This window comes from Lampris incognitus, chromosome 19, assembly GCF_029633865.1.
Source record: "Lampris incognitus isolate fLamInc1 chromosome 19, fLamInc1.hap2, whole genome shotgun sequence".
In the NCBI taxonomy this organism is placed as follows: Eukaryota; Metazoa; Chordata; class Actinopteri; order Lampriformes; family Lampridae; genus Lampris; species Lampris incognitus.
In genome coordinates, this window is record NC_079229.1 from 27,694,145 (window position 1) to 27,721,926 (window position 27,782).

General features: G+C 41.8%; 2 protein-coding genes across 5 annotated transcripts in view; both read left to right on the top strand.

Annotated features, from left to right (window-relative positions):
• LOC130129718 (rho GTPase-activating protein 29-like) overlaps positions 1-24,801 on the top strand; it is a 47,629-nt gene extending 22,828 nt beyond the window's left edge. For 2 of the 4 annotated variants that reach the window (XM_056299320.1, XM_056299323.1), the window contains 20 exons: positions 2,618-2,714; positions 3,118-3,190; positions 4,049-4,109; positions 4,626-4,772; positions 6,169-6,233; positions 6,432-6,542; positions 6,678-6,758; positions 8,756-8,956; positions 9,663-9,800; positions 10,975-11,168; positions 12,830-12,987; positions 14,014-14,142; positions 16,131-16,229; positions 16,785-16,948; positions 17,989-18,177; positions 18,549-18,686; positions 19,415-19,650; positions 20,866-21,181; positions 22,773-22,881; positions 23,224-24,801. In XM_056299320.1, coding sequence (XP_056155295.1) covers positions 2,618-2,714; positions 3,118-3,190; positions 4,049-4,109; positions 4,626-4,772; positions 6,169-6,233; positions 6,432-6,542; positions 6,678-6,758; positions 8,756-8,956; positions 9,663-9,800; positions 10,975-11,168; positions 12,830-12,987; positions 14,014-14,142; positions 16,131-16,229; positions 16,785-16,948; positions 17,989-18,177; positions 18,549-18,686; positions 19,415-19,650; positions 20,866-21,181; positions 22,773-22,881; positions 23,224-24,185 — 3,668 coding nt within the window. In that variant the 3' untranslated portion in view covers positions 24,186-24,801. Of the gene's footprint in view, positions 1-513; positions 815-2,617; positions 2,715-3,117; positions 3,191-4,048; positions 4,110-4,625; positions 4,773-6,168; positions 6,234-6,431; positions 6,543-6,677; positions 6,759-8,755; positions 8,957-9,662; positions 9,801-10,974; positions 11,169-12,829; positions 12,988-14,013; positions 14,143-16,130; positions 16,230-16,784; positions 16,949-17,988; positions 18,178-18,548; positions 18,687-19,414; positions 19,651-20,865; positions 21,182-22,772; positions 22,882-23,223 lie in introns of those variants that run through there. The other 2 variants (XM_056299322.1, XM_056299321.1) reach the window with 2 other exon arrangements.
• A 1,854-nt stretch (positions 24,802-26,655) lies between these two features.
• The window catches only part of LOC130129717 (retinal-specific phospholipid-transporting ATPase ABCA4-like), a 64,389-nt gene continuing 63,262 nt past the window's right edge, over positions 26,656-27,782 (top strand). Inside the window, exon 1 of the mRNA XM_056299318.1 lies at positions 26,656-26,721. Within this exon, the coding sequence (XP_056155293.1) occupies positions 26,656-26,721 (66 nt within the window). The remainder of the gene's footprint in view (positions 26,722-27,782) is intronic.

Below are 27,782 nucleotides of genomic sequence, written 5' to 3' on the forward strand. Positions count from 1 at the left end.
GTACCATCTACACTTGCCTTTTAACTTACCTTAGACAATTATTTAGCCGGAGACTGACATAATGCTCCAGAGTACTGGGATCACTCATGATGTCTTCTCCATGTGGTTTCACCTGATTTGTGTTTTTAGCCATTACTAATTATACCCCACCCCCGAGTCACGACCTCCAAGCTATGGTCAACGTCTCCATCAGTATGTGTTCAGGTATCAATACGAGATCCTCTCATCCACACATTTCTGCCTAGGAGTGTCCAGCTGATGTGCGTCTCGAGTGGGTTGTGCTTTTCTATTGAAACAATGCCATTTTTGCCCGATGATGTAACTTCCACGTTTGGACAGCCAGTGGGGGCCTGAGCGAGTACTGGCATTGTATTCTAGCGAGCCTCAGGATGTCCTGTTGGGGGCAGGTGGTGTGTGTGTGTGTGTGTGTGTGTGTGTGTGTGTGTGTGTGTGTGTGTGTGTGTGTGTGTGTGTGTGTGTGTGTGTGCCTCTCTCTGTGTCTGTGTGTGGAGGGGTGTTGGAGGAAGAAGAGCTGTAGCAGCTCAGTTTTAAGTGGTTAGTCAGTCCAAGTTTACAGGAGATCCTGGGGTCCTGTGGACACTGAACCCCATCACGACCCCTCGTCCTTTTCCTTTTTTCCATCTTTCTTCCCGGGACTTACCATCTTCAAGACCTGGATTTTTGGGAAAATCGTCACTTGGACCAATACCTGTATCAACTACCTTTTCTGTATTCTAAAGGGGAGACTTTTTTGTAATTAATCGGAGGACATATCCCCCAGACCTTCTGGAATATCATAACTTTTTGATGAAAGGTTAGCTTCCACAATAAGCGGGGCGCTTCATCTGAAGCATGTCCCCGTCACCCAGTAGTTATAGTAGTTGATAGTCCCAATCAGGAAGACTGCTTCCAGATAAACAACACAAATGTTTAAGGAGAAAAGGAAAATTTCTGGTTGTGCCAGTCTATAGTATAATAAAATACTCTGTGCACCATGTGCTAAGAGAGTGATTTGCTGTCCTCATTTGTGGGTAAGTAGCGGCTTGCCTTGTGTGGCTGCGTTTAGCAGGACAACTTATGTTGAGGTTCAGATGCATTTGGCTATAGCACTGTGAGAACCGGGACACGATTTCCAGGAAGTATCCTGCTTTTCTAGACAGTCATAAGATTTTAAAATCTGCCCATAACTAGCTCACAAACTTCTTTATGACATCTCTAATCCATTTCTACAAATAATGACCAGATAATTGAATAAAATTTAATGATTTAAAAAAAGGTATATAAACCAGTTGGCAGTAGTTCAATGTGATCGTTTTTCATCTTTCAGTAGTATTGCATTGGGAGGAAACTCGGACGTTGTCGTATTGAGATACACAATTTTGTTGTCTAAACAGATGGTAGAATCTTCTACCTGAAATTTTACAAAATGAGATCTGAAATAGTTGAGTGAGTGTAATTTGAAAAGGGATTTTGGTTTGGTATACTTTAAATTGCCAAACAGTTTGCGATGAGCCTCAATTGGATTCTTTAATGTGGTGTTTTTACACATGCAAGCAGATATCGTGATATTTATATATATCGATAACGTGTAAAATTTCCCGTGATTATATTCTCCATATCGCTCTGAAGAAAAAACATTGCTTAAACCGCAGCAAAGTGTAAACGGTTGACGTGATCAGACGTCCTTAATGCAGGATTTCCATTAAAAATATATTTGCTCAGCTTGGCTCTTTGAACTTCTTGAAAGCTTCCATTGTCCGAGCAGAAAGGAAGGAATAAGAACATCATGGAAGCAGGGAAACGGTCAGTGACGTCATTGGGGTAGTTCTTCGTGTTTGCTGTCGTTTTCTCGGTCTCTTTCGGGTAGTTTATTTTCTCTTTGCTCAGTCATGACAGGAAGTTTATTGTGAAGACTGATTACGGCCACATTTACCTCGGTGTTTTTCCTCCGTTCTGTCTTTAAGTATCCTGACTACTGTGTTTAGACTAGAGGCAGGAAACGGTTATCTATACAGATTACAGCCAAATATGTACAACTGTAGTCAATGGTTTCACTCTGAGATTTAAAGCTTTGGAGATACAGCCATGGAATCCATAAACAGTTTCATACCACATTACTATTCGTCCATTTTGTTGGGAAGGGTGTGTGTGTGTGTGTGTGTGTGTGTGTGTGTGTGTGTGTGTGTGTGTGTGTTCATTGCTCAATATATAAAAAAATGTAACTCATAATATGAAATATAATCATATAATTTTTTAAGGTCCAATATTTACCATGTTGACTTGAGAGATGGATATTTCATATTGAAATGCAATATGTATTGTTTTAAAAGGACTCAAACACTCTTGACATGCCACAATTTAAAGAAACTCGTAGCTCTTTCGTGTTGGTCAGATTTGAGTACAGAATGACTTAAGACTTTTAATGACCCTTAAAGAGGATGATGAGTCACCCTTTGCACTTGATGATTAACTATTTGGGCATTTATTCCTATCTTAACACAGCGAGAGAAAGTGTGCGAGTACACGGTGTCTTGGATCACTGATTGGTGTAGTGTGTCATGGTGGCAGGGTTTATGTTTCCCAACAAAACCTGACTGACTTCATCATTCTCTGACAGGGGTGAACTTTAAGGAGGTGAATGAAGAGAACAAACAGAAGCTTTTCAGTGAGATCTACACAGCTATAGACACATTGGCGTTCACCTTTGGCAATGTGTGAGTACTGCATCAGAGTGATTTTAAAATGGCTTTTATCACTTTTATTGATGACTCCATCGAAACACTAGTAAATGATTGAGCTGCTGCTACTACTACATTTAATTCCCTGTCAAGTTTCTTCAAGGCCAGTTTCCTTTACTTGTCGCACCCAAGAAAAATTTCATTAAAACTAAGATTCTCCAGTGTGCTGGTCTATGCAGCGGTTTAACACTTGACACTCGACACTGATATGACGATTCATTGCATTGTAAAATAGCCTCAAATACGTTTTCGATGAACTCTAGTCAGACTCCTATTTCCAATCCAATGTGGCTGGTCACAAATAATCCTAAAAGTGCAACAGCTTGACCATACCTGCCCTCCTCCAATACTTCTTTCTGTGTTTTCTTTGTTTTTCTAGAGTGTCTGACTTCCTTATGGGAGATGTAGAGAATGGATCAGTGTTGGGGCTCCCCCTAACTAGGAAAAGCAGAGTAAGAAAAAGAAACCGATCATATTCATAGTATGTTCCTTACCTGTGCAAGCCTTGTTTGTTTTCAGAATATCAGGGATGCTCTGACACTAGCGTTGGATGCTGAAATGCTTACAGGCTACGGTAGCGTATCTGTATTGAAGAAGTTCTCTGATGCTCAAGTCCAGTGCAAAAAGGTTTTGAGGCATGTAAGAAGGTGACTTTATTACTTCATTGTCTTACGAGCAGAAATTTGTTACCACAGCCTGTACAGCAAAATACAGATTCACCTCCAAACAACAAAATTCAAGTGCACTTTCACTCATACTTATATATTCATACCGCCATACAGTTACACATGGGTACATGACACTTACTGCTACATTGGTCATTTACATGTTGATGCGTAATGTGTTCACTCTCTTTGGTGAAGAAAAATTGATTCTTATCTACTGATATCAAAATCCAAGTTGTTTTTTGTTTAGTAATCCTCGTGGATTAAGTTTTGGACTTAATATTGGCCAGTGCTCAGAATTTAACATTTACTGTCGGGTGAATAACTGTACACTGTCCTCAGGATGTGGCCCAGTGTCAGAAAGAGGTCAAATGTCATTAGGAAACAGCCGCATTGCAGAGTTTAAGGGTTAACAGAGTACTTCCAGTTTAAATTCATTCTCCAAAATGGCCTCCACCTGCTGATGAATTGATAACATGATTTGTGGTGTTGTTTTCCTACTGTGGATTTCGTAACAGCTTTTAAAAGGGAGGTTGGTATTCTGATTAGCCTCACCATGAGCAGGTTAACATAGCAAACCATGGGGTGAACTGGAGGTAAAGCACTCTCCTCACTGTGGAGCTGTTCTGTCCATCTTTTTTTCAGTCTTTTGAGAACCTCTCTGTGGAATCTGGAGGATCCGGTCCAGAGAAAGATGATCCTCCAGGTGAGAACGACCCCCCCCCCCAACACACAACCACAGTACCTACTTGGGAAATGTGTCGAGGCAAATAAATGCAGGAAGATGTGTTGGGAACAATGAAAATGTATTTATTCACTTTATTTAACATCTAATGTTGCTTGCGTTACACCACTTTGGGCGTGTGTGTGTTTGTGTGTCACGGGGTTGGTTTGATGGGATATGTAGGGCAACAGTCCTACTAGCTGTCAAGTCCTTGTGACCCATCAGCTTAACTGCATATTAATACATGCAGCAGTCAGTCCCCTGTCAGAATCACTTATCTTCACAAAGGTATTACCTTTCTCCAAGGTCGGGGCCAGCTTTTCTCCCTGACACAAGTCATAGATATTAATGAATCCATACACATACATCCACAGACACACAAGTACAGACATATGTCCACTGTGGTAAGGGGCGTGTTGGATGGTGGTGGGCTGTCAACAGCAATGTTTAAGCCTTTATTTTATGACCTGGCTTATGGGATTTCGGTGATTCTCACAGGACCGTCTCCGCCGGCCCAGGCCGAAGAGGTGGACGGGGCACTGCAGAGGATCAATAGCGGCGTGGAGTCAGCCTTGCTGTACGCCAAGTCCTGGTCCAAGTACACCAAAGAGCTGCTGGCCTGGGTGGAGAAGCGCCTCAGTATGGGTGAGTTGGGGTACAGACTCTGCTGGGGCTCTGCTTGCCTTCTCTGGCTCATATCTGTTCTACATTTTGCCTTCGTAAAATATAGACAGGTAGATGGATAGTCTGAACAGTCTGAAGTCTGAGTCTTTGTACATACTTACATCAAGACCTATATCCCTCCATATAGTAAGACATGGCTACAAAGATACTACCACATACTACATACAAATGTGCATGACTTTTAGTGGGACATGGACAGAGACTGATGTGCTCACTGCCTGACTGGGTTGTGGGTTGTTGTTGTGCTATTGTTTGGGATGATATAGAGACTGGCTTTAATACTACTATATTATGCCAGAAAGAATTCCACTGACTTTGGATCTCTACTACTACTTTCGGCTGCTGCGGATCATGCCTTTCCATCGCTTCCTGTCCTCTGCATCTTCCTCTGTCACACCAGCCACCTACATGTCCTCCCCCACCACATCCATAAACCTCCTCTTTGGCCTTCCTCTTTTCCTCTTCCCTGGCAGCTCCATCTTCAGCATCCTTCTCCCAATGTACCCAGCATCTCTCCTCCACATATATCCAAACCATCTCAGTCTTGCCTGTCTTGCTTTGTCTCCAAACCGTCCAACCTGAGCTGTCCTTCTAATATACTCGTTCCTAATCCTGTCCTTCTTTGTCACTCCCAGTGAAAATTTTAGCATCTTCAGCTCTGATGCATCCAACTCTGCCTCCTGTCTTTTCATCAGTGCCACCATCTCCAAACCATGCAACATCTCACTGCCATGTTCCACTGACTTTGGAAATGTAGTGCTTGAAGTATTTAAACCTGAGATCAAGGTGTGACTAAAATACCTAAAGAGCAAAAATGTACAATACGTCAATGCATACTGACTTGAGTATACAATATAGCATCTCGTAATATAGCGTACCAACTGGAGCATACACTACTATCTGTAGGTAAAAAGAAAGAAAGATACTAATTGCATCGATTGTGCGCTCACTACAGGTGACATGAGGAAGTTTCATGTAAGCCCAAGGTTGTGTGTTCTATGAAGCTTTTGTTCAGTAAACTGGTTAATGAATGGTTGCTGTCTGGTATTAGGTCATTTGGCAAGTCAACAAAGTTGTCCTTTATCGCGATGTACTGAACATATGATGCAAGGCGTGTGCGCGCGTGCACACACACACACACACACACACACATTTTTGTACTTTTTACCCACATGTTATTTGCTGTTTTGATTTTATTTCACAGCCTGAGGACCTCATGCAAGGCAGCACATTTGTGGTCCCCGGTTAATATAAACTAATAACGTTTAGTTGTTACTCTATATCAGAATGTTTAGCTTTATTAAAGTTGAAAATTAGGGTTTTAAATAAAACGTATCCCATGGTGGTTGATTTGCAGATATCGAGTGTGCCAAGAGCTACGCCAAAATGGCCGAATCCGCCAAGACACTTGCTAGTCAACAGGTGATTTTGATTCGATTTTGATGGTTTTGATAGGTGTGTGTGTGTGTGTGTGTGTGTGTGTGTGTGTGTGTGTGTGTGTGTGTGTGTGTGTGTGTGTGTGTGTGTAATATTTCAATACCACATCTTTTTGTTTCCTTTTAAAGTTATCTATTGTGCAATGGGAATTGACACTTACTTACTTTCTCCTCCTTATTGAAGGAGTTTATGCCATTCCGTGAGATCTACATGTCAGCTTTCAGAAATGACATTGAGTACAGTCAGCTCCTGCTGCAGACAGCTGCCGCCCTCCAAACCAACAAATTCATGCAGGTATGTCAGTGCAACTACCGAGTAAAACCAACCTCTCTGTGTGATGCATTGATGGAGATGGGCATTCCTTTCTCGGCCATATGAGAAAGAGGGCAGCACTACTCACTTTAAGTGTGTGTTTTTTGTTGCTTTCAGCCTCTCCTGGCCAGAAAGAACGAGCTGGACAAACTGCGAAAAGAAGTCAAGGACCAGTGGCAAAGAGAGCAAAAGAAAATGGTGGGTTGGACTCCACAAAGGTCACGTCTTGGAAAGTGCCACATCAGAGAGGGGAATGTGTATCACACAGGCAATGCACACCGACACAAATGTTCTATATATACACTACCGTTCAAAAGTTTGGGATCACCCAAACAATTTTGTGTTTTCCATGAAAAGTCACACTTATTCACCACCATATGTTGTGAAATGAATAGAAAATAGAGTCAAGACATTGACAAGGTTAGAAATAATGATTTGTATTTGAAATAAGATTTTTTTTACATCAAACTTTGCTTTCGTCAAAGAATCCTCCATTTGCAGCAATTACAGCATTGCAGACCTTTTGCATTCTAGCTGTTAATTTGTTGAGGTAATCTGGAGAAATTGCACCCCACGCTTCCAGAAGCAGCTCCCACAAGTTGGATTGGTTGGATGGGCACTTCTTTGAGCAGATTGAGTTTCTGGAGCATCACATTTGTGGGGTCAATTAAACGCTCAAAATGGCCAGAAAAAGAGAACTTTCATCTGAAACTCGACAGTCTATTCTTGTTCTTAGAAATGAAGGCTATTCCATGCGAGAAATTGCTAAGAAATTGAAGATTTCCTACACCGGTGTGTACTACTCCCTTCAGAGGACAGCACAAACAGGCTCTAACCAGAGTAGAAAAAGAAGTGGGAGGCCGCGTTGCACAACTGAGCAAGAAGATAAGTACATTAGAGTCTCTAGTTTGAGAAACAGACGCCTCACAGGTCCCCAACTGGCATCTTCATTAAATAGTACCTGTTAGAGCCTGTTTGTGCTGTCCTCTGAAGGGAGTAGTACACACCGGTGTAGGAAATCTTCAATTTCTTAGCAATTTCTCGCATGGAATAGCCTTCATTTCTAAGAACAAGAATAGACTGTCGAGTTTCAGATGAAAGTTCTCTTTTTCTGGCCATTTTGAGCGTTTAATTGACCCCACAAATGTGATGCTCCAGAAACTCAATCTGCTCAAAGAAGTGCCCATCCAACCAATCCAACTTGTGGGAGCTGCTTCTGGAAGCGTGGGGTGCAATTTCTCCAGATTACCTCAACAAATTAACAGCTAGTATGCCAAAGGTCTGCAATGCTGTAATTGCTGCAAATGGAGGATTCTTTGACGAAAGCAAAGTTTGATGTAAAAAAATCTTATTTCAAATACAAATCATTATTTCTAACCTTGTCAATGTCTTGACTCTATTTTCTATTCATTTCACAACATATGGTGGTGAATAAGTGTGACTTTTCATGGAAAACACGAAATTGTTTGGGTGATCCCAAACTTTTGAACGGTAGTGTACGTATATTTATACGTGTGTGTGTGTGTGTACATATATATATACACACACACACACACGCACGTGTATATATGTGTATGTATATATATACGTGTGTATGTATGTGTATATAAATACATATATACGTGTGTATATATACGTGTGTGCATACATATACATGTATATACACACACATACACATGAGCATATTCACAAAAACTATTACTTTGTGGAAGTATTGATATGCTTTATTATGTTAAGATATGTGTTATCGTGCAACAGCTTGGTTTTTTTTTTTGCACATCTTTTCAGCTTTATAAATTGTGGCTTGGTTATTCTAGATCTAATGTCAGAATTGTTAGATTAATTGTAAAAGCGAATGCATTTGTAGATGGGGGTAGTTGGTTCATATGTTCTACTTTTCCCTCTGTTTTAGAGAATACAATTTACATTTAAGGGTTTACCGTGGGAGCGGCTCATATTTGCTTGATGTGTGGATTCAGATCCAGCGTCAGAAGTTTTCCCTCTGTTTCGCTTTTCTTTTATATGCTCCTAAAAACTGGAATTAAAAAAAACAAAACATGATACAGCAAAATAGTCCTTTGTTTTGCTGTATCATGTACCATTTGTTTATATGTGCGTCATATTTCACGTGTGTTTGGTGAATCCTGTTACGTGCATGCGTTTATATGTTTGTGTGTGTGTGTGTGTGTCTGCAGCACGAGGCGGACAGTGCTCTTAGGAAGGCTCGTCTGCTGCAGGCTCAGCGGCAGGAGGAGTATGAAAAGGCCCGGGTGTCCACCAGCCGTGCAGAGGAGGAGCAGGCGGGTGGGGGAGGGGGAGGAGGAGGCGGCGGCGGCGCTGTTGGCGCCAAACAGTTAGAGAAGAGACGCAGATTGGAGGAGGAGGCCCTGCAAAAGGTACTGGACTTAAACTGCAAAGGTCACGGCTCTTCCTCCTGTTGCACACCGTGTCTTTAAGTTGTCGTTGAGATCCGCAGAGATTTCTTTTCTCTTAAGTGAATTATATAGGTTTGTTTTGTGTCTTGTTTACCTTATTTTTGAACTTTGGAAAGAAAGGCGCCTATTATTGCAATAATACTTTAATTTCTGTGTCATAGGGTTAGCAACTGATCCCCAAAAATACTGTATTTCAGAATAAATCTGTGGTTCATCATGTTGAACTGTTATTATAAAGTATATAGTATCCATCCTCCTTCAAATATTCAGGCCTCATTTTGTGAGAACTTCTATGCAATAGATTCTCATTATCATGAATTTAGACAACAAAACTGTTTTTCATATTAAGACACTATCTGAATTTCACTCTGATAAAATAGCATTGAAAGATTAGAAACGCTAATATTGAATTATTGCTTAGCCCTATCCCTAAGGGCATTAGCTTAATCCATTATGCACCTTTCTATGCTTCCAAAGGTGCACCTGAGGCCCATTCACGCATCCATGCTCGCCCATAGGTCAGGCTCAGAGAGGATAAGAGACAGGATTCAGTCTGCTGCTTGCACTTATAACTAAAGCAACACCCCACAGCTGAACGCTGTAGATTAGACTGACTGAATGGTGGGGTTGTGTGTGTAATAACTAGTTTTCTTTGTGTGCATGGCAGGCGGAGGAGGCCAAGGAGCACTGTAAAGCCTGTCAGATTGATGTAGGGGAGAAGAGACTGGACCTGGCCAACACCAAGAGTGAGATCCTCACCCAGATCCGAGAGCTGGTCTTTCAATGTGACCTCACCCTCAAGGCTGTAAGTTCTGCATTGTGTCGAGTCTCGGACTGGTTCCTGTTGTTTGAACCAGAGCACTCAGTGTAATGGCTCCAGTAGCTTTTTTTCATAATACATAAAAATCTAATATTGAACATTTAGGTTTATATTGTTGAATTGCTTACTGAGCAGTATAACACTGTGGTTGTTGTAAATTGTATGAAATTGGTTCATGGTGAAGCTGAAAGGGGATTGTGTATTAATCATAGTAACATGTCATTTGACGCATGAAGCTAAAAACATCCATTTGGTTTACACATAATAACTGGGTATTGGCTTTTTGCATGTCTCTTTTTAGTCACATAAGCATTATCACCTACATACACACTCTTAATTACAAAGTTCCAAGTGCTCTGATTGCAACCTTGCTCAAAAGGTTGGAGTCAATGATTGTGGCATATGCACATACACTCCCACTTATCTGTATTAAGAATCGAACAAGCAACCTAGTCTTTACTTGGATAGACTGACTGATTGATTGATTGATTGATTGATTGATTGATTGATTGATTGATTGATTGATTCTTTATCATCCTTCCTGAGAAAAAAGTTGCACTTTCTCAGGAAGGATGATTAAGTCATTACTTGTGCACCTTCCTTCTTCAGAACAACATCATCCTGTCAATATGCAGGGCTGAGAGCCAATATCTGAGCCACAGTCACACCTTGATTGGTGTCAGTCCATCCAGAGACATTTTTTAACAAGACACCCAACTTCTACACGATCAATTATTATGCCAACCTGAATAAAATCAGCAGTAAAATGCCCCAAAATATAACAAATGTTTTGGTTATCCAATCAATTCTCAATTCATACCCCCCCCATTATAAAAATCGGCTTTGAAAGGTTGAAAGGGTCATGCTGGTCCTGTTTTTGCATGTTTTAGCTCATTAACTACAACTTGTGTATACTTTGCAGTACATGGGTGATGAAAATGAATTATCCTCTGAGAGAATAATAAAATGTATAATTTCTTTTTTGCCTACAACTGGTGACTTCCTTCCCACTCTATCTGCCGTTTTTGCTGACATGAAAAATCACAACTCAGAAACTCGGATATCGGGATGTTCATGTGCTAACTCATAGATATGGTGTACTTGTAGATATGGAGTACTTGAGGGGGTACTCAAACAGGCATCTGTTCCTTATCTCCAGGTAACTGTCAACTGGTTCCAGCTGCAGCAGGCACAGGTCGTCTCTCTACCTGTCAATCACCAAACCCTGTGCGAGAACGCCAAGCTATACGAACCAGGCCAGCGCTATATCGACTATGTCAGGAATCTGCCTGTCAGCGACAGGGCCCGCGTGGAATCCCACTCCTTTGATTCAGGCGTCTCGCAAAACACTGGGTGAGACACCAAACACACCTGTGCTGCTCTGTCCAGCTTTGCATCTCCTGCATCGATCTGGTCCTCAGGTACCACTTGTACTGTTGGTTGTGTTATGCCAGGTATTTAATTACATTCACCTGTTGTTCCAGTTATTCCAGCCTCCAACCAGCAAGGTTTTAGACCCAGAACAACAGGTGACTGTATTAAACTATCTCGCAGAATAAAAACCAGCAGCCCTAGTGGAAAGTGAGGACTTGATTGAGAAACAGTAATCTACTACGTAAAGACATCTGGAATGTTTCAGGGATAAGGAATAGAGGAAAATGCCAGAATAAGTTCACAGAAAGTTGAATCAGTTCATCTGGACAAAATGTTTATTTGAGAGAAAAACGTTTCATCACTCATCTAAGTGACCTCTTCAGTTGCCACTGAAGATTTTCTTATTCTGATGTTCTTACCTGGATTATTGAGCATGCATAAAGACAGCCAGAACAAGTTCCTTTTTCAGAATAACAACTGAATTTTGAGATTAAACAGCAGCTTTCACCGATCAATATATGGTTGTATAGTAATTCAATATTATTGTTTATCGTCTTTCAGAGGTATTGCATCGGGAGGCAATTTGGATATTGTCATATTATGACACAAAATTTTGTCATCTAAATTAAAGATAATGAAAATCTATTAAACGAAATGTCTCTCAAAGTGAGATCTGACATATTTGAGGGAGTATTATTTGAAAACTGGTTTTGGTTTGATATTATACTGTACATTACCAACCAGTTAAATGTGATGATCAGTTCGATTCTTTAATATGATATCTTTGCTTATGTAAGCATATCTTGTGATGTATATATATATATATCACATATATGTAAAAATATTGTTTTGCAAGTAATCTGAAATAAATGAAAATTACGTATATATTGATAAAAGTGGATCTGTGTGGCCTGCAGGTCTTCCTGTGGAAAAGAGACAGAGGGATGAGGGGAGGGAAACACATTGGAAAGAGGGGACTTTGCATTTTATTTTGAATAGCTTCAAACCATGTTTTGCATTGTTTTCCAGTAATCAGTGAAGAACTGGTCATCCTGCACCTCCTGATGATTAACTAAGCGTCAGTCTTTCCTTCTGTTGCCTTTTTTTCCCTAATTTTAGTATTCCTGTTTGGCATATTGTGTCAACAGCTCCTTTTGTCTGACCTCTTTTTTGTGTTGGCAGTTGATCAAAAGTTGTTCCTCTTTAGTCATCAGTGTTGAACATGTTCATAGTCTCTCTCTCTCAAACGCATGCGCGCTCGCGCGCACACACACACACACACACACACACACACATTTGTGCATTTAGTATGGCCAGTTCACCTGACTTGATATAAATTAATAAATTTGTTTCTTTTATGTATCCGTTTTATTTTACAATTTTTGAATGTGCACATATACACCATCATTTGGATACAACCTGTGGCAGATCCCATCGTCTTCACTCTTGTGTTGCAATGGAACTAGATCCTCCCAGGCCAAGCAGTGTGGACCAGCGTTGCGACCTGACCACCACTTTAATCAAGGCTTTAGCGAATGCCTCCTAGAGACGACGACATATACACTGTTAAAGACGCTCTTGCAAGTAATCTGAAATAAAGGAAAATTACTAAAACTAAAATTCCACTGTTTTATTCCCAGGATGCCTTTCTCCAAGGGCAGCCCTTTGTCCCACGGGAACCTGTCTCATGTATCCATGAACTCGGATTTTCTTAGTGCGGACGAAGTTGACAGTCCCGTCCACGGCCGGCCCACCAGAATTTCAGAGAGACGCTCCAACAGCAGCACCGACATCCAAAGTAGGCCATGTGTCATATTAGCTGATGCTGTCGTCCACAGTCTCTCAGCCACTGTCATTGTCTTTGCCCAAGGACACTTCAGCAGGATCCTTTTAACTGTTGTGGGACCTGTTTCTACTTTGATGATTTGGGTTGTAAATAATGCAGATTTACTGCTCTACTCTGGTAGTATGACTTATCAGCGGCACAGGCAGTGATAAGTATTTGCAAGGTACTGTATGTGGTAGATGCTACTGGCATTTTCTGCTTTGTGTGCTTATGCGAACATTAATTTGATCTCTCTAGTTTATCATAAGAGTGGGGTCAGAAAATACTTAGATATGCAGCTGCGGCACTTTTGCTGTATAAAATCGTTGTTTAACCTGGGTGGTTCTTCAGTTGGCAGTCCTTGGATTAAAATTGGATGGAGACCTTTAGTGCATTGGCAATTGAACAAATGAATAAATTGGATAAATAAATACATCCACTTAAGAGGATAGAGTTGTTCCATTCTATTCATTAATTAGCAGTCGATTAGCTTTTTAGCTTTTAAGTAGATCAGTTTATTGTGTTGCATTATATACAGTGACTAATTCGCCATTGCTGATCCCCTTGGATGTGTTTTTAATAATGCAATTGGCGTCCACCCAGACCTTTTCTGAGGTTCTGTGGTTCACAGGTGCGTCTGTTGCTTATGGCTTGTTAGTATACAGATGAATGGTGTCAGTGCTGCTCAATAAGAGAACAATGCTAAAGGTTGCTAGGTGTCAAGTGGCCATTGAGCTTTGTGGGATCATCTGTGTGTGTGTGTGTGTGTGTGTGTGTGTGTGTGTGTGTGTGTGTGTGTGTGTGTGTGTGAGACACACAAACCAGACAGAACTAGACACACAAACCAGTGAAAACAGATTTTCAGGGTTAGGTATAGTTCATCAGACAGTTTAAAAAAAAAAAAAGACGTGAAGGTCGTTAATCAAAAGTAAAACAAAGATGGATTTATTTTTATTTCTGTTGTTGGTTTAAAAAAACTTGTTGTGGGTTTTCATCCAGCTCTTAGGATTCAGGCTCCTTTTCGTCACTGGACCTCAGCGAGTCAGGGAGGAGGTATGTGCAGCGATTCGGAGAGCGCTGGAGGAAGCAGTGAATCCCGATCCATGGATTCGCCCACGGCGAGCCCAGGTAAACCAGCTTTATATCAAGTTTTATAACCTCAGGTACACAAACTACACATGGACAGTAGCACACATTGACATTATGAATGCTGCTACTGTTCCTGTTTTCACACTATGCATACTGAACTGTCTTATCATTATTTTGCACAATATTATTTGAATATGGGCCCACTTGCACATACTGTTTGTATGCGTGTATTTTGTACACAGCTAGTAGAAGAAGGGGAAAAGAGAAAAACATTCTTCTCTTAGGTTTTAATACACACAGCAGTCCTCAGCTTCACCTTTCACTTATCTCTTCCCAATAGTTCCAGTGTTGTTGAATCGAACCCCCTTTTCTCTCTGTATACCTATAGGATAATAGATGATATCTTGACATTTTCAGTCAGAACTTTTTATGTTTCACCAAAGACTTAGCAATGCTAGCAAACCATTTTCAGACTGACTGAACCACAAGTTCCAAAATCTCATAACGAAAACTGCAAATGCAATTTCAAATACCTGGCAATGAAAGCCAGCTAACCCTAACCCTAACCCTAAACCCCAAAACGTCTGTTTCTTTTTATCTGAGAGGCCATGGCGGACCTTACTTTCATCCCGATTGTTACTATGTCCATACTTCCTTTAATATAAACAAATGAAGAAATAAATAGAAAAAGATCAGTGGAGAGGTAAGCATGAGCAATAAGATACCCCTCCCCCCTTTGCAACTTCTCATTGCCAGCCAGGCAAAACCCCAAACACCTGGTTATCAGACACAAACCACTCGTCCTCTCAACGCTTCACTTTGAAAACAAGGCCACTCAGTCTTGCATCATTTATGGAGCCGTCACTGGTACGCGATGAGAGACAGGAGTGGCGTGCCTTGACACCAACTGCCTAAACTGGCCCCAGGGCCCGAGGTCTTGAAATTCACCCAACAACACAGTCAGAGGGTTATCTATGAATCAAGAGGTTAACTCGAGGTTTGTTTTCTTTTTCTTTTTTTTTTTGTTATGTTTCATTTTTGCGCATTCTGCAACTGAGTCAATCTTTAAAAGCCCACACACACACATAAACATACCTTTAAATGGTCACATGGCGGTGATTTGCTGCTGATAATTTGCAGGCCCAGTAAGTGCTGGTTGTCTAGCTTGTCTTTTAAAATTATAACCACTTAGGGGCAATTCAATTTGACACAGATATCGATGTTCTCCTCCCAAAAGAGCTGGTGTTCATTGTCTACATGTACCAGTATGCATCTTGCGAGAGTATATCTCAATGGCAGAGATTAGAAAACGAACATCTCCACTCGCATGAGTGGGTGGTGGAAGAAGTAAGCCAGTTTGTTATAGCAGGCTGCGGTGATACAGACAACATTGGCAAGTATTGGTACGTTATAGAAATGCAGATGATATAGTTAATACATGGAAATAAGATCGATAAATTGGTGAAGTTGTGCTCTGCTCCAACCTGCACTTGACATGTTATGTTCTTATGGCGATGATATGTCTGTTGTACTGATATGCAACAAAATAAATCTACGTAGTGCTCTGATTCTCCTATTTTCTGTCTCCTGATGATCTAAAGCACACTTACAATAATGCAGAACGTGCCTCGTCTTCCTCAGTCTTGGCGTATTATTGATATAATTACTATAATAACAGTAATTAATAATGGTGATTAATAACAGTAAATGTGCTCGGTTATTTCCTGATCAAATTTAGCTCATCTGTCCTGTGAGTGAACCAAACATACAGCTTATCCCTGGTTAGCCTTTTGATACGGCTTGTCGGGAAAATCATCCAGGTCATTGAAAGGGGGGCGGTGGGAATCATTGATGAATGGGTAGATGTGTAATTTGTCTGCGATACCCCCCCACACACACATATATGACCACAATGTCACATGTTTAAGAACCCTGAATCCGTTCCTGCCATTTCCAACTTTCACTGTGACTGATGATGTGACTTGCTGAGATGAGAGCTGACTGTTGTGTCATCCCCTCCTGTTCAGGAGTCTTCAAGAGGAGATTACCCAGAACCCCCTCCACCGGCACCATGTCGTCTGCCGATGATCTGGACGAGCGAGAGCCCCCCTCCCCCTCTGATAACGGTGAGTGGCGGTGAACAGTTATGTAGCGAAGCCACAAATACACTCACTACCCAGTGGGGGGACTGAAGACCCTGGCTCGTTTTTTGGATTTGTTTTTGTCTGAAGTTGTTTGTAACAAAAGCTAAAGGCTCTCTGAGTTGGCTTACTATAATACTATGCTCAACTAGCTGTTATTTCCTAAATAAATAACCATATTTATTGGACGTACACCTAAAAATTATTAAAGAAAGCGAAAGAAACAAAGAAAACTTTACTGTCCTCATTGAGGCAATGTGTTTTACAGCATAGCTGTAAAAAGGATAAGCATCCAAGATAAAATATTTGTATATGTGTTTTGAAAAGAAATAGAATATAAGTGTCAAATATACAATATTGCTTGCCATGATGATAAATGAGTTCTCGTAAAGGATCGGTTGAGCTCTGCTTATCCTTGTGTGTCTATTTCCTCCCCCGTCTCTGTTCTTTCTTTCTTTCTTTCCCCTTCCATCATTCCTTCCCTTTTATCTGTCTCTCTTTACTGTTCCTCCCCCCCGACTCATCCGTCTCATCCTCCAGGTCTGAGTGAGATGGTGACTGAGACGGCCAGCTCACCAGGTCCCTTCAGGAACACCCAGATGTCCAAGGCGGCCCAAACCCACAAGCTCAGGAAGCTTCGTGCGCCTTCAAAGTGTCGCGAGTGTGATGGCCTGGTGGTTTTCCATGGCGCTGAGTGTGAGGAGGTGAGAACAGATCCAGCAATATGAAAATGAAATTTTGAATGCACTAATACATCCTTAGGCCATTGATTCAAACCGTCATCATACAACATGGTGATGAACTTCATCATATGTTTTGCAGGGTGTCTTTATTTCCAATAGTCAGCAGAATTCAAAACTATCCTCCAAAGAAAAAAAAAAGAATTGCAGAAAAAACCCCAGAGTAAATAGAAAAGTTGAAATTGGCCAAAAGCCCTCTTAGAGACCAAATCCACCAATTGTTCTCAGTCCGGGGAACGGGCAGTGGAAAATAAAGACCTTTTGTTTGTCTTCTGAGGAGTCTGTCAGGCCTCCTCCATCGCCTGGCTTCTCCCCCCTATCTGCTTATTTTAGATCCAGTTTCATTCCATATTTACGAAAACCTTGAGATTGGATGCACTCAGTGACACAAAAGGGAAAAAAAGGGACTTCATGGAGAGGTCAGCTTGTTTTTTTTCAGCGTGGTTATGCAACGCTGGTGAGCGCGTGACAGACATGCAACAGGCAAAGCAGAATATAACTCTCATATGTGCTTTAATGAATCCAGATTATTGCATTCTGGATCTACGATGTCGATTTGCAGTCCTCAGCTTTTATTTTATTAATCTCACCCAAGTGTCTGATTTTTATTTATTTATCTATATGAGATTTAACAAATAGTTTAGGGTCTTTTGACCAGTTTCAGTTGAGTCAATAGGAGTTAATCTTTTTTTTTCCAGTTCATCGGCCTTAAAGACGCTTATTAAATGTAGCATTCAGTTTAGTGATGATGTAAGGAGAAAAGGAGTGCTAATTAGAAACCATTGTTAATGCTAATGATGTGTTTTTAGGACCTTCCTAAACCAAAGAATCAAATCAAAAAAAGGCTCTGGTGCTAATCATTCTTGAGGCAAAATTATATGACTAAGTTTTCCTATGAATGAAATATTAGAAATGTGTATCTTAATGGACAACCTATATTTGACATTTATGTTGCTGCATGCAACTCGCCTTGTAATGAACTGGATGGTATTTAATTTCTGCAGTGTTCCTTGGCCTGCCATAAGAAGTGTTTGGAGACGCTGGCCATCCAGTGTGGCCATAAGAAACTCCAGGGGAGGCTCCATCTCTTTGGCATCGACTTTACCCAGGCAGCCAGGAACAGTCCGGATGGCATTCCCTTCATCATAACGAAGTGTACATCGGAGATCGAAAACAGAGCACTCGGCATCAAGGTCATCTCTCAGTTCTCACCGTTCAAAGTGTTGCGATGTCGCACATCTACACTGCGCACTATGTACACTACCTTGTTTGTCTCGCTCACCTGTTATGTTAAAAAAGAAGAAAATTTCACAACATACACATTAACATGCGATATTAAGGTTTCTACATTAAGGTTTCATCATGGCTGCAGACTTTATGACAGTAGGGGTGTATTAAAGCACAAATGCTTAAAAGTCCTGCCTTTTTAAATTGTTCATTACAAATGCTGTGGTTGAAATATTCTCTACTAACTTTGTTTAATGCCCAGTACTCTATTATACATGGTAATGCAGAGCAATGGTTTAAATTCCCATTTTTACCACTCTCTCTGTCTGTTATATAGGGCATCTACCGTGTGAATGGTGCCAAGTCTCGGGTGGAGAAGCTGTGCCAGGCATTTGAGAATGGCAAAGACCTGGTGGAGCTCTCTGAGCTTTACCCTCATGACATCAGCAATGTCCTCAAACTCTACCTGAGACAGGTGGGTTTTTGGAATTATCTCATGGCAAACATGAAGCATTTGAAAAGTAAAACTGACGTGGTCCATCCCTCCTGGTAGTTTTCTTTCATGGATTGTTGACATTGAAGAATAGGGTTAACTACTTTAGCACAGCATAAGCTGAGATTTGTAGTTGGTGTGAGTGGAACAGTGAATGACACACCCTTCCCAAGCCCCCCATCTATTCCCCAGCCCCCTCCCAACAGACAGTGTCTAGTAGTATTCATATACAATATATAACAAATAATAAGGCTTAACGTGCTGGAATATTATAGGCTTTATCTTGTATTATATTTTGCTATAGTATTTAGGTTTACAGAACGGCTGCACACAGGGAAACATTGCTACTTCCATATGTAGTCACACCAGTGGTCCTGTGCTCTGCAAACAAACAGAAAAAAACCTATTCTTTTGTTAACTTGTTTGGCTTAATTCGGGTTAATAAAGTCAACGAGGCCACCTAAATGAGGACATAAAATACCTCAAGAGTACTGTCCCCTGCCAGACCCGTTCTAGCACAAAAATATTTGGTTGTCTTTGTTTATTGCTGGTTTATACCCTCCAACCCCCATCCTCCCCATGAGTGCTTATCTCTTCCTTTCTAATCCCATTCAGTTTTGTCTGTTTGTCTTCATATTTTGTTTGGCACAATTTATTATTAACTTCCTTGTTGATTTGCATTTTTTTCCCTCCTTTCTTTTCTTTGGCAGCTCCCAGAGCCCCTCATCCTTTTCCGCTACTACAACGACTTCATCGGTTTGGCCAAGGAGAGCCAGAGCATCATTGTGGAGGAGGTGGAGGCCTCGCGCCTCAGTCCCACCACTGGGATGCCGCCGCAGGTCAGCGTTGAACTCAACCGTGTCCTGTTCCAGATCAAGGACCTGCTCAGACAGCTGCCTCCAGCCAACTATAAAACCCTGCAGTTTCTCATAGAGCACTTGCACAGGTAGGGAAGGGGTGTGTTTAAATGTGCAGACAAAATATTGTTCACAATAAATGCAACCACCAAAAACAAAAACTCTGTAATGGGCATGTACCACTGATGATGGAATACACACCCTAGTGTAATTTAATGTTATGACACACTGTTATGTTTCAAGTGATACCACACCTTGTGAGTCTCACTTGAAACCCTTCACAGATGAAGTCAAGTCAGGTAAAGTCAAGTCAGTTTTATTTGCCAAGTATGATCACATATAAGGAAACTGAGAAGGTGTTTTGCTCTCGGTGACACATAACATCTACTAATGAATGCAGCACAATAAGAGAAGTTTAAATTAAAAAATAGTTTTGTATAAGGTTTGAGTAAAACACTAAACAAAATAAGTATAAAAAGTGAAAATATGAGTATGAGTGCAAATCAAGTTAGAGGTGTAACAGTATAGTGGTGTGCTATAAGTTGGCTATGATATCTCGGCATTTCCATCCATCCACTCTTTCAGCAACAGTGGAGCAATTCGGATAAGATCTAAACATTAAATGACAATTGAAAGAGCTTGACCCTAAGTTTCACATGCGCCATGCTGACTTACGGCACACACACATAGGGTGAACTGCTGTCTAGGTCATTATATTAGGGTTGAGTGCCTCACTTAGTAATTTTAAATGTAGTTTCATAGTCAAGTTGAGAGTATTCAGCCAGCCATGTTTATTTTGCCTTCTTTATTTTAGACAGGTTGGTAGTTTAAGAATATAAGCTGACTGACAGATCTTTTGCTTTTACCTTGGTTCTTTGTGTTGGCGCTGTGTGGTCCTTTTCTCTCTTAACATCGTCGATTACTCATTTGTATAACCAGATGACTGGTTTGTCGTCTGTTCCCAGCTGTGAACTGAATGTGTTGTTTTGGCTGACATGAGCTGACGTCAGTCATTAAATAAATCACTGTTATTACATCTTTAAAAGGCTTTATGTTACTCCCCCTTCCCCTATACTCCATTGCGTTGTAACAGAAGTATTCTCATAGAAACCTCACCACAGAGGAGCCTTTGCTATCGTCAATATTTTTAATCCTTTTGGGTTTTACAAATGACGTCAATTTGGTACCTTTTAATTTAGAAAGGCTGGGTAGAACTTTTGTCACATTTTCTGTGGTTGGTTGGTAATGAGGCTCTACACAGATCCTATTCTTCCTCCCCTACTCCCTTCTCCCTCCTCCTGTAGGGTAAGTCAACAGGCAGAGGAGAACAAGATGACAGCTAGCAACCTGGGCATCATCTTTGGCCCCACACTGGTCAAGCCAAGGCAGACGGACGCTGAGGTGTCGCTCTCCTCCCTGGTGGACTATCCCTACCAGGCCCTCATCGTAGAGCTCCTCATCAGACACTATCAGATGGTCTTTGACGCCCCCCTTAGCCCCCTGGTCGCCACCTCCACCATGGAGGTCGACCTCCACCCTCAGCCCCACGCCCGCCTCACCTCCCAGGAGAAGGAACAGCAGCTGAGCAGGCACTCAAAGTCCCTGGGAGACATCAAGGAGGTGAGGCAAAAATGACAGTCTTTTACTGAGGTGTATTTTATCAAACAAATAAACAAATATCCTGCTTCAGACAAATGTCTGCCGTGAGCAAGCGACAGATGCATTCCTTCTTTGTGATTGGTTTACTCACTCCCATAAAAGTGTCTTATGCAACATTGGTGTACTGTTTGGGTGTGTGACCTGGTGATCTTTTATGGCTTTTGCACAAAGCCATAAAAGCCATGTCTTTCTGGAGCATTTCCACAATTATTACTACATCTTGAGCTGCAGTATGATTTCATACCATGAAAAGAGAGCACTAGAGATGTGATGTGTGCATTGAGAATGTTGATGTAGAAGTATAGAGAAGGTCAGAAGGAGTTACATTATGTCTTTGTGGATTTAAAGAACGCATATGATAGGGTGCCAAGAGACGAGGTGTGGTATTGTATGAGGAAGTCAAGAGTGGGAGAGAAGTATGTAAGAGTGGTGCAGGATATGTATGAGGGCAGTGTGACAGTGGTGAGATGTGTGGTAGGAATGATGGATGGGTTCAAGGTGGAGGTAGGATTACATCAAGGATCAGCTCTGAGCCCTTTCTTGTTTGCAACTGTGATAGGTTGATCAACGAGATCAGGCAGGAGTCTCCATGCACTATGATGTTCGCGGATGACATTGTGATCTGTAGTGAGAGTAGGGAGCAGGTTGAGGAGAGGTGGAAGTATGACCTGGAGAGAAGAGCAATGAAAGTCAGTATGAGCAAGATGGAATACATATGTGTGAATGAGAGGCAGGACAGTGGAATGGTGAGGATGCAAGAAGTAGAGGTGACGAAGGTGGATGAGTTTAAATATTTGAGGTCAACTGTCCAAAGTAACGGGGAGTGCAGGAGAGAGTTGAAGAAGAGAGTACAGGCAGGGTGGAGTGGGTGGACAAGAGTTTCATGAGTGATTTGCAACATATGGATATCAGCAAGAGTTAAAGGGAAGGTTTACAAGATGGCTGTGAGACCAGCTATGTTATATGGTTTGGAGACGGTGGCACTGACGAAAAGACAGGAGGCGGAGCTGAAGGTGGCAGATTTGAAGATACGATTTACGCTGAGAGTGATTAAGAAGGACAGGATTAGGAACGAGTATATAAGAGGGACAGCTCAGGTTGGACGGTTTGGAGAAAAAGCAAGAGAGGCAAGATTGAGATGGTTTGGACATGTGTGGAGGAGAGATGCTGGGTATATTGGGTGAAGGATGCTGAAGATGAAAGTACCAGGCAAGAGGAAAAGGGGAAGGTCAAAGAGGAGGTTTATGGATGTGGTGAGGGAGGACATGCAGGTGGCTGGTGTGACAGAGGAAGATGCAGAGGACAGGAAGAGATGGAAACGGATGATCCGCTGTGGTGACCCCTAACGGGAGCAGCTGAAAGAAATAGTAGTTACTACATCTTGAGCTTGCAAATTGCTAGTATAGCTTTTCCAGAATATACCATACATGGCATCAACACGGAAAATTGTTGTACTCCACTGTAAAATATTTTCTGTGAAAGGTTATTGAATAGTTTATAAAATGTGTTTTAAATTACTTGTTTGGTCTTGACATTTGTCTCTCTCTTACAGCAGAGCTCCAAGGTGTACAAAAGGTATTCCTCCATAATCCCCTCCTCTCATATACTGGCAGAGGTCCAGGAGACCATGCCTAAGCTTGATGGGGGAGACTTTGAACCTGGTCAGTATTATTATTATTATTATTATTGTTGTTGTTGTTATTAATATCAATACATATTGCAATGGATTGTAGGTGGACATATGCCTTTTGTGTCTGTTCAGTGTCCAAATACTTTTATAGCACTCTAGCAATGTTTTTTTTTAATCTGGGAATTGATTTCTCCCCTGATATTCTGCAATATTTATTATAAAAGATTATGTATTCCTTAGTGATATTGTATTAGTGATTTATTCATGACATAGGGGCTCATCCACTTTCATAAGCATATTATTTTACCCAACAGACCCTCCCTCTAAATTCTCACGTCATTATCTTTCATGCTGTCCTTTTGTCTGTCTTAAGCTGCAGCTATGGATTCAGCCGATGGGGATTTGTCCTCCAGTGTCCCCGAGGTCCGGAGGTCTGGCGAGAGGGGCCTCACCCGTTCCAATCACGTCACCGTCACCCGGGTCCAACTCCGACAGCAGCGTAATAAACTCTCCTCACGGCCGGCGAGCATTCCTGCTGAACGGCTATCGAACCGCAGCCAGGTAGATGAGAACAATGCCCGAAATGGTGCCATGCGAGGTGAGGGGAGAAGAGGTGGCTGTGATCAGTCCATCGAAGAGGCCTGCGAGGACGAGAAGCCAAAGTCGCGAGCCAGCACACATTATCGAAGCACATTCATCGACACTCAAACGCTGCGCAGGACGTGGGACAAACAGTACAAGCACTGCGAGATTTCTTTCAGGACTTCGAAGGCCGTGGCTGGCTCATCGGTGGAGAGCCCAGCTGCGGACGCAAGCAACTTATCGGCCTCTGTGCCAGCATCTGTGTCGGCTTATATTGGGAGCACCACTACAAACAACATCTGTCCCAACAGGCCGTACACCATAGCAGTGCGACCCAGCAGGACTTTGAGGAAGGAGGGCAATGTGGATGAGTTTGGCCCTGTGACAACCACTTTTAGGGCCCCCAGGACTCTCCAGCCTCCCCCAGGAACCTTCTATAAGCCGCCTTCGGGGACCAAGGCCAAAGTGCTGGAGAAATGTGCATCAGCGAACAGCGCTGAGGAGGAGGAGGAGGAAGAAGAGGAAGAGGATGAAGAAGAAGAGGAGGAGCTGGGGATTGAGATTGAGGTGTCGGTGGATGAGCCACTTGAGGAAGACATTGAGGCTGAGCAGGCTGCCATATCGCTCTCTGGGCCCCAGTCCCCCAGCTCCAGCCCGGAGGAGCTTGGCCAAAACCAGGCCAAGCCAGTGTACCCCAGGCTGAGGCCCCGGCACCTCCAAGAGGTGGAACACCGTGAGGCCCATTTTGTGTGATACGTGTCACTCAGATTACCACAGAGGGTTATGAAGCACCCAGATTTGTATAATATGTGCCATATTGTATAAGAAAAATTAGAACAAATAATTTCATGGACTCCGCGGTAAAAAGGATTTGTGGAAGTGTTTTATATTAATATATTCACAGTTGGCCCGATATGCGTCCAGCATTTTTGGGCACTGGGTCCAGCGTTGATGTACCACTGGTCCTCAGAAGACATACGGGATGCACTTATAATGCTGTGTGTTTTTTAGTCGCTTCACCTCATCATTAAACCAATATTTCATTTATCAATCGCTCAATACTCACTGGCGGCTGGCCAGTATATTTATGATTCCTTTTCTCAACTGTGCAATCACATTTTTTTTTATATTTTGTATTCAGTTCTTAAATGCTCACTATGTATGTATGTTTATATACCAAAAAGTATGATTTTACAGCAGTGTGCATAGCCATGGCATTAAAAAGGAGTTTGGTGCACTTAACCTGGCTTAGAAGTCTTTCACACATCTTTCTGAATTTTATGTTTCTGCAGAATATTTGAAACTTTTGTTACGTTTAGGTTGTGTCAGACTGTTTGTGTAATTACCTGTGAATAAAGCGATATAATCACTTTTTTGTTACTTGCAATACCTGGTATCTTGATTGATATTTGATAAATGTTACATACCACTTATTGCAGACAGTGTATATCCACTTTTTATATCGTTGATCGAAGTGATGTCGTTTCTAACTAAACTGAAAAGTTTTTAGAGATGCCATTGGATGTTTTCATGGAGGTATCTCGCTTGTTTTAATATGCGATCATAACCTATAAATGTCCTAATAGCCAAAGAGTTTTTCTCTTTTTAATACTACTAGTATTATGAATAATCATAATATCACATGTTCATTGCAAGATAGAGTAAATGTATTATTGATGTAAATGATTATTTGAAAAAAAATCAATTTTCCGTGGAAATCTGCAAGGATGACAAAGTGTTTAACTGTATTTAGTTCAGTGTACAAGACAGGTACATGAAAACAAACGCCTTTTTGTAAGTTATTAAAATACATCTGACAACTTCCAACCCTGCAGTTTCTTTTGCCACCATTTTTCGTATTTACAAATTTGAATCCAACAAGATTCTCATAGATATCCATATTGATATTGGGAGTTATGTAATATCGACTTGATTAACTCCTCGCCCTATTATGATTAAAAATGTGGATGATTGCTCCTGCCTATGGCCAGGTTATATAGTTTAGATAGGTCATTTGGGTCTCTGCGAATGGATGAGTGGTGGTGGTGGTTGCTCGGCACCGAGAAAGAAGATTAAATCAATCTGCTTAACTCTTTGCAAGGTCTGGGAAAGTAGCTGTGTTAGCAACTCCCACAGAACAGCCGGTACAATAGTTGGTGTAATGCCTTATTCAGTAGGTGTCAGCCCACAATATAGTTGTTCTTCTGAGGTAAGTGACATACTGAACCGATCTGTGGTAATATTAGTCATTTAGTGATACTTAATGTAAGCTGTGTTGTCTTTGTGGCAGTATTCCATAATAGCTGTTAACAGTCATAGATTCTAGTAAACTGTCATCTACTGTATACAGTGGGTTTTGTTTTTATAAAAATCTTTTGGCAGCACATAACCACATATTTATAGACACCAAGTCTTTGTTTCACCATATTTGTCTCCTGTAGTGTCAAGTCGTTGCAGGGCTATTTGTGACCTCCTCTTGTGGCACTCAATAAAAGTGTACCTTTACTATTTATACCAAGCCATTTGCAACGTCATGAATTTGTTTAAAAAAAAAGCCACATGGATAAACTTAACAAGGTGTTGGCAATTTGTGTAAAGATTATAGTTTTGCCGTCACGATAAATCAAATCTGTATTGAACAGCAACAGGCTCACTCGCTACAGCCAAATTCTCGTCCGGCATATTATTACTGTAAACTACTAATGATGGTCTGGCCCTTTAGCCGAGCGGTTAGTGATGTCGCCTTGTGGTGCAGTACACCGCGTATCGAATCCCGCACCGGGCAAGTAAATAACCGGTTACAGTACTATGACCGCGCTCTTCTCCAAACTCTGAATTAGATGAGGATGAAAGGTCTTGTTGGACAACGTTCATGGCAAACTGTCTACTACCTGTGAAGACCACGCTCCTCAAGGAATGCACGTAGGGGTTGAATTTGAATAATCTCATAGGGACATGTTTACAATGTGATTACATCTCTGTGTCTGTGTTTAAGGAGTACTGCTGTAAAAGATGCTCTCGGGCATTGGTGGCTAGATATGTGACCAAGTACGAGTCTTGGTGAAGTGTAGATTATAATTCAGTAAGACAGGTCTGCTAACAGCTTTAGTTTCGCAAGTCACCCAATTAAAAAGCATTGTGTTGGTTTAGCTAACTTGTCGGCTGGTTGAACGCAGGCTTGCGGCCTGGTGGCGACCCCTGCGGGGGGGGAGAAAAAGGAGTCATGGGAGTGGTCAGTCAGGTTCGACTCCTGCTATGGAAGAACTGGACCATCCGCAAGCGACAGAAGGTAAAATCCATCTATCCATCCAGTATTGTCTACTTCAATGGCCCAGTTCAGTGGCTCTGATATTGTTTTATGAGGAACTGGTATGTGACATGTCTATGTCAGTGTTTCTCAACCCAGTCCTCAAGGAACCCCTATCCTGCAGATTTTCATTGTAACCCTGCATAGGTAGCCCTGCTTGTACTTACTCGACCAATCATCTTGCAGCACTTAATTATGCAAGGTGTGCAACGTCTGACAAAATTCATTGCTGATTGGCTGAATAACTACAAACAGGTACCTATTCAGGGTTGCAAAGAAAATATGCAGGATAGGGGTTCCTTGAGGACTGGGTTGAGAAACACTGGTCTATGTAATCACTCATTTACTCACAAGCTGACATTTAAAAGTCTGACATTTAGCTGCACCATCTGTGTAGATGAGTAGGTTAGCTTAAAGTGGCATTTAAGTGAACATATTCATCGATGAGAAAATTAGCAAAATATATGTATTTTCCCACCTCTATTCTCTCTCAGGTATCGGGAATATTCTATGTCATTTCATACATGAAACGACTTACCGTTTCCCCCCAGCCCACAGTAGTGCAACACAAAGGCAAAAACACATATCTAAAAACTACAAGAACACATACATCAAACTAAAAATAAAAATACAAAAAATCCCTGTCCGAGATAACGACCGCCATGATGGCTGTCGGAGCTGCCGGTCTCCATAGGCTACGAGTTAGCTTGGGGTTGACGCTAGAGCCAACGGGGTGTAGGCACGGAAGTAGCCGTGATTGGGCTGTTGCAGCCGTGATTGGCTGTTGCAGCCGTGATTGGCTGTTGCCCGCTCCGCTTCCGCGTCCTGTCAGACACGCCCTCGGCGTTTCTTCTTCGGGCTCAGCTCCGGGCAGGGCCGTGGTCACTGGGCCCACCGGAAGTAGCGGACCAAGCTCCCGCAGCCATTAAACGAAGAGGTGGACAAATACGCTGCCGCAAACGTATTGGGCCCACCGGAAGTAACCGACCAGGCTCCCCCAGCCAGACATCTTCGAAACACCTCCTCCCCGCACCCCATACGAC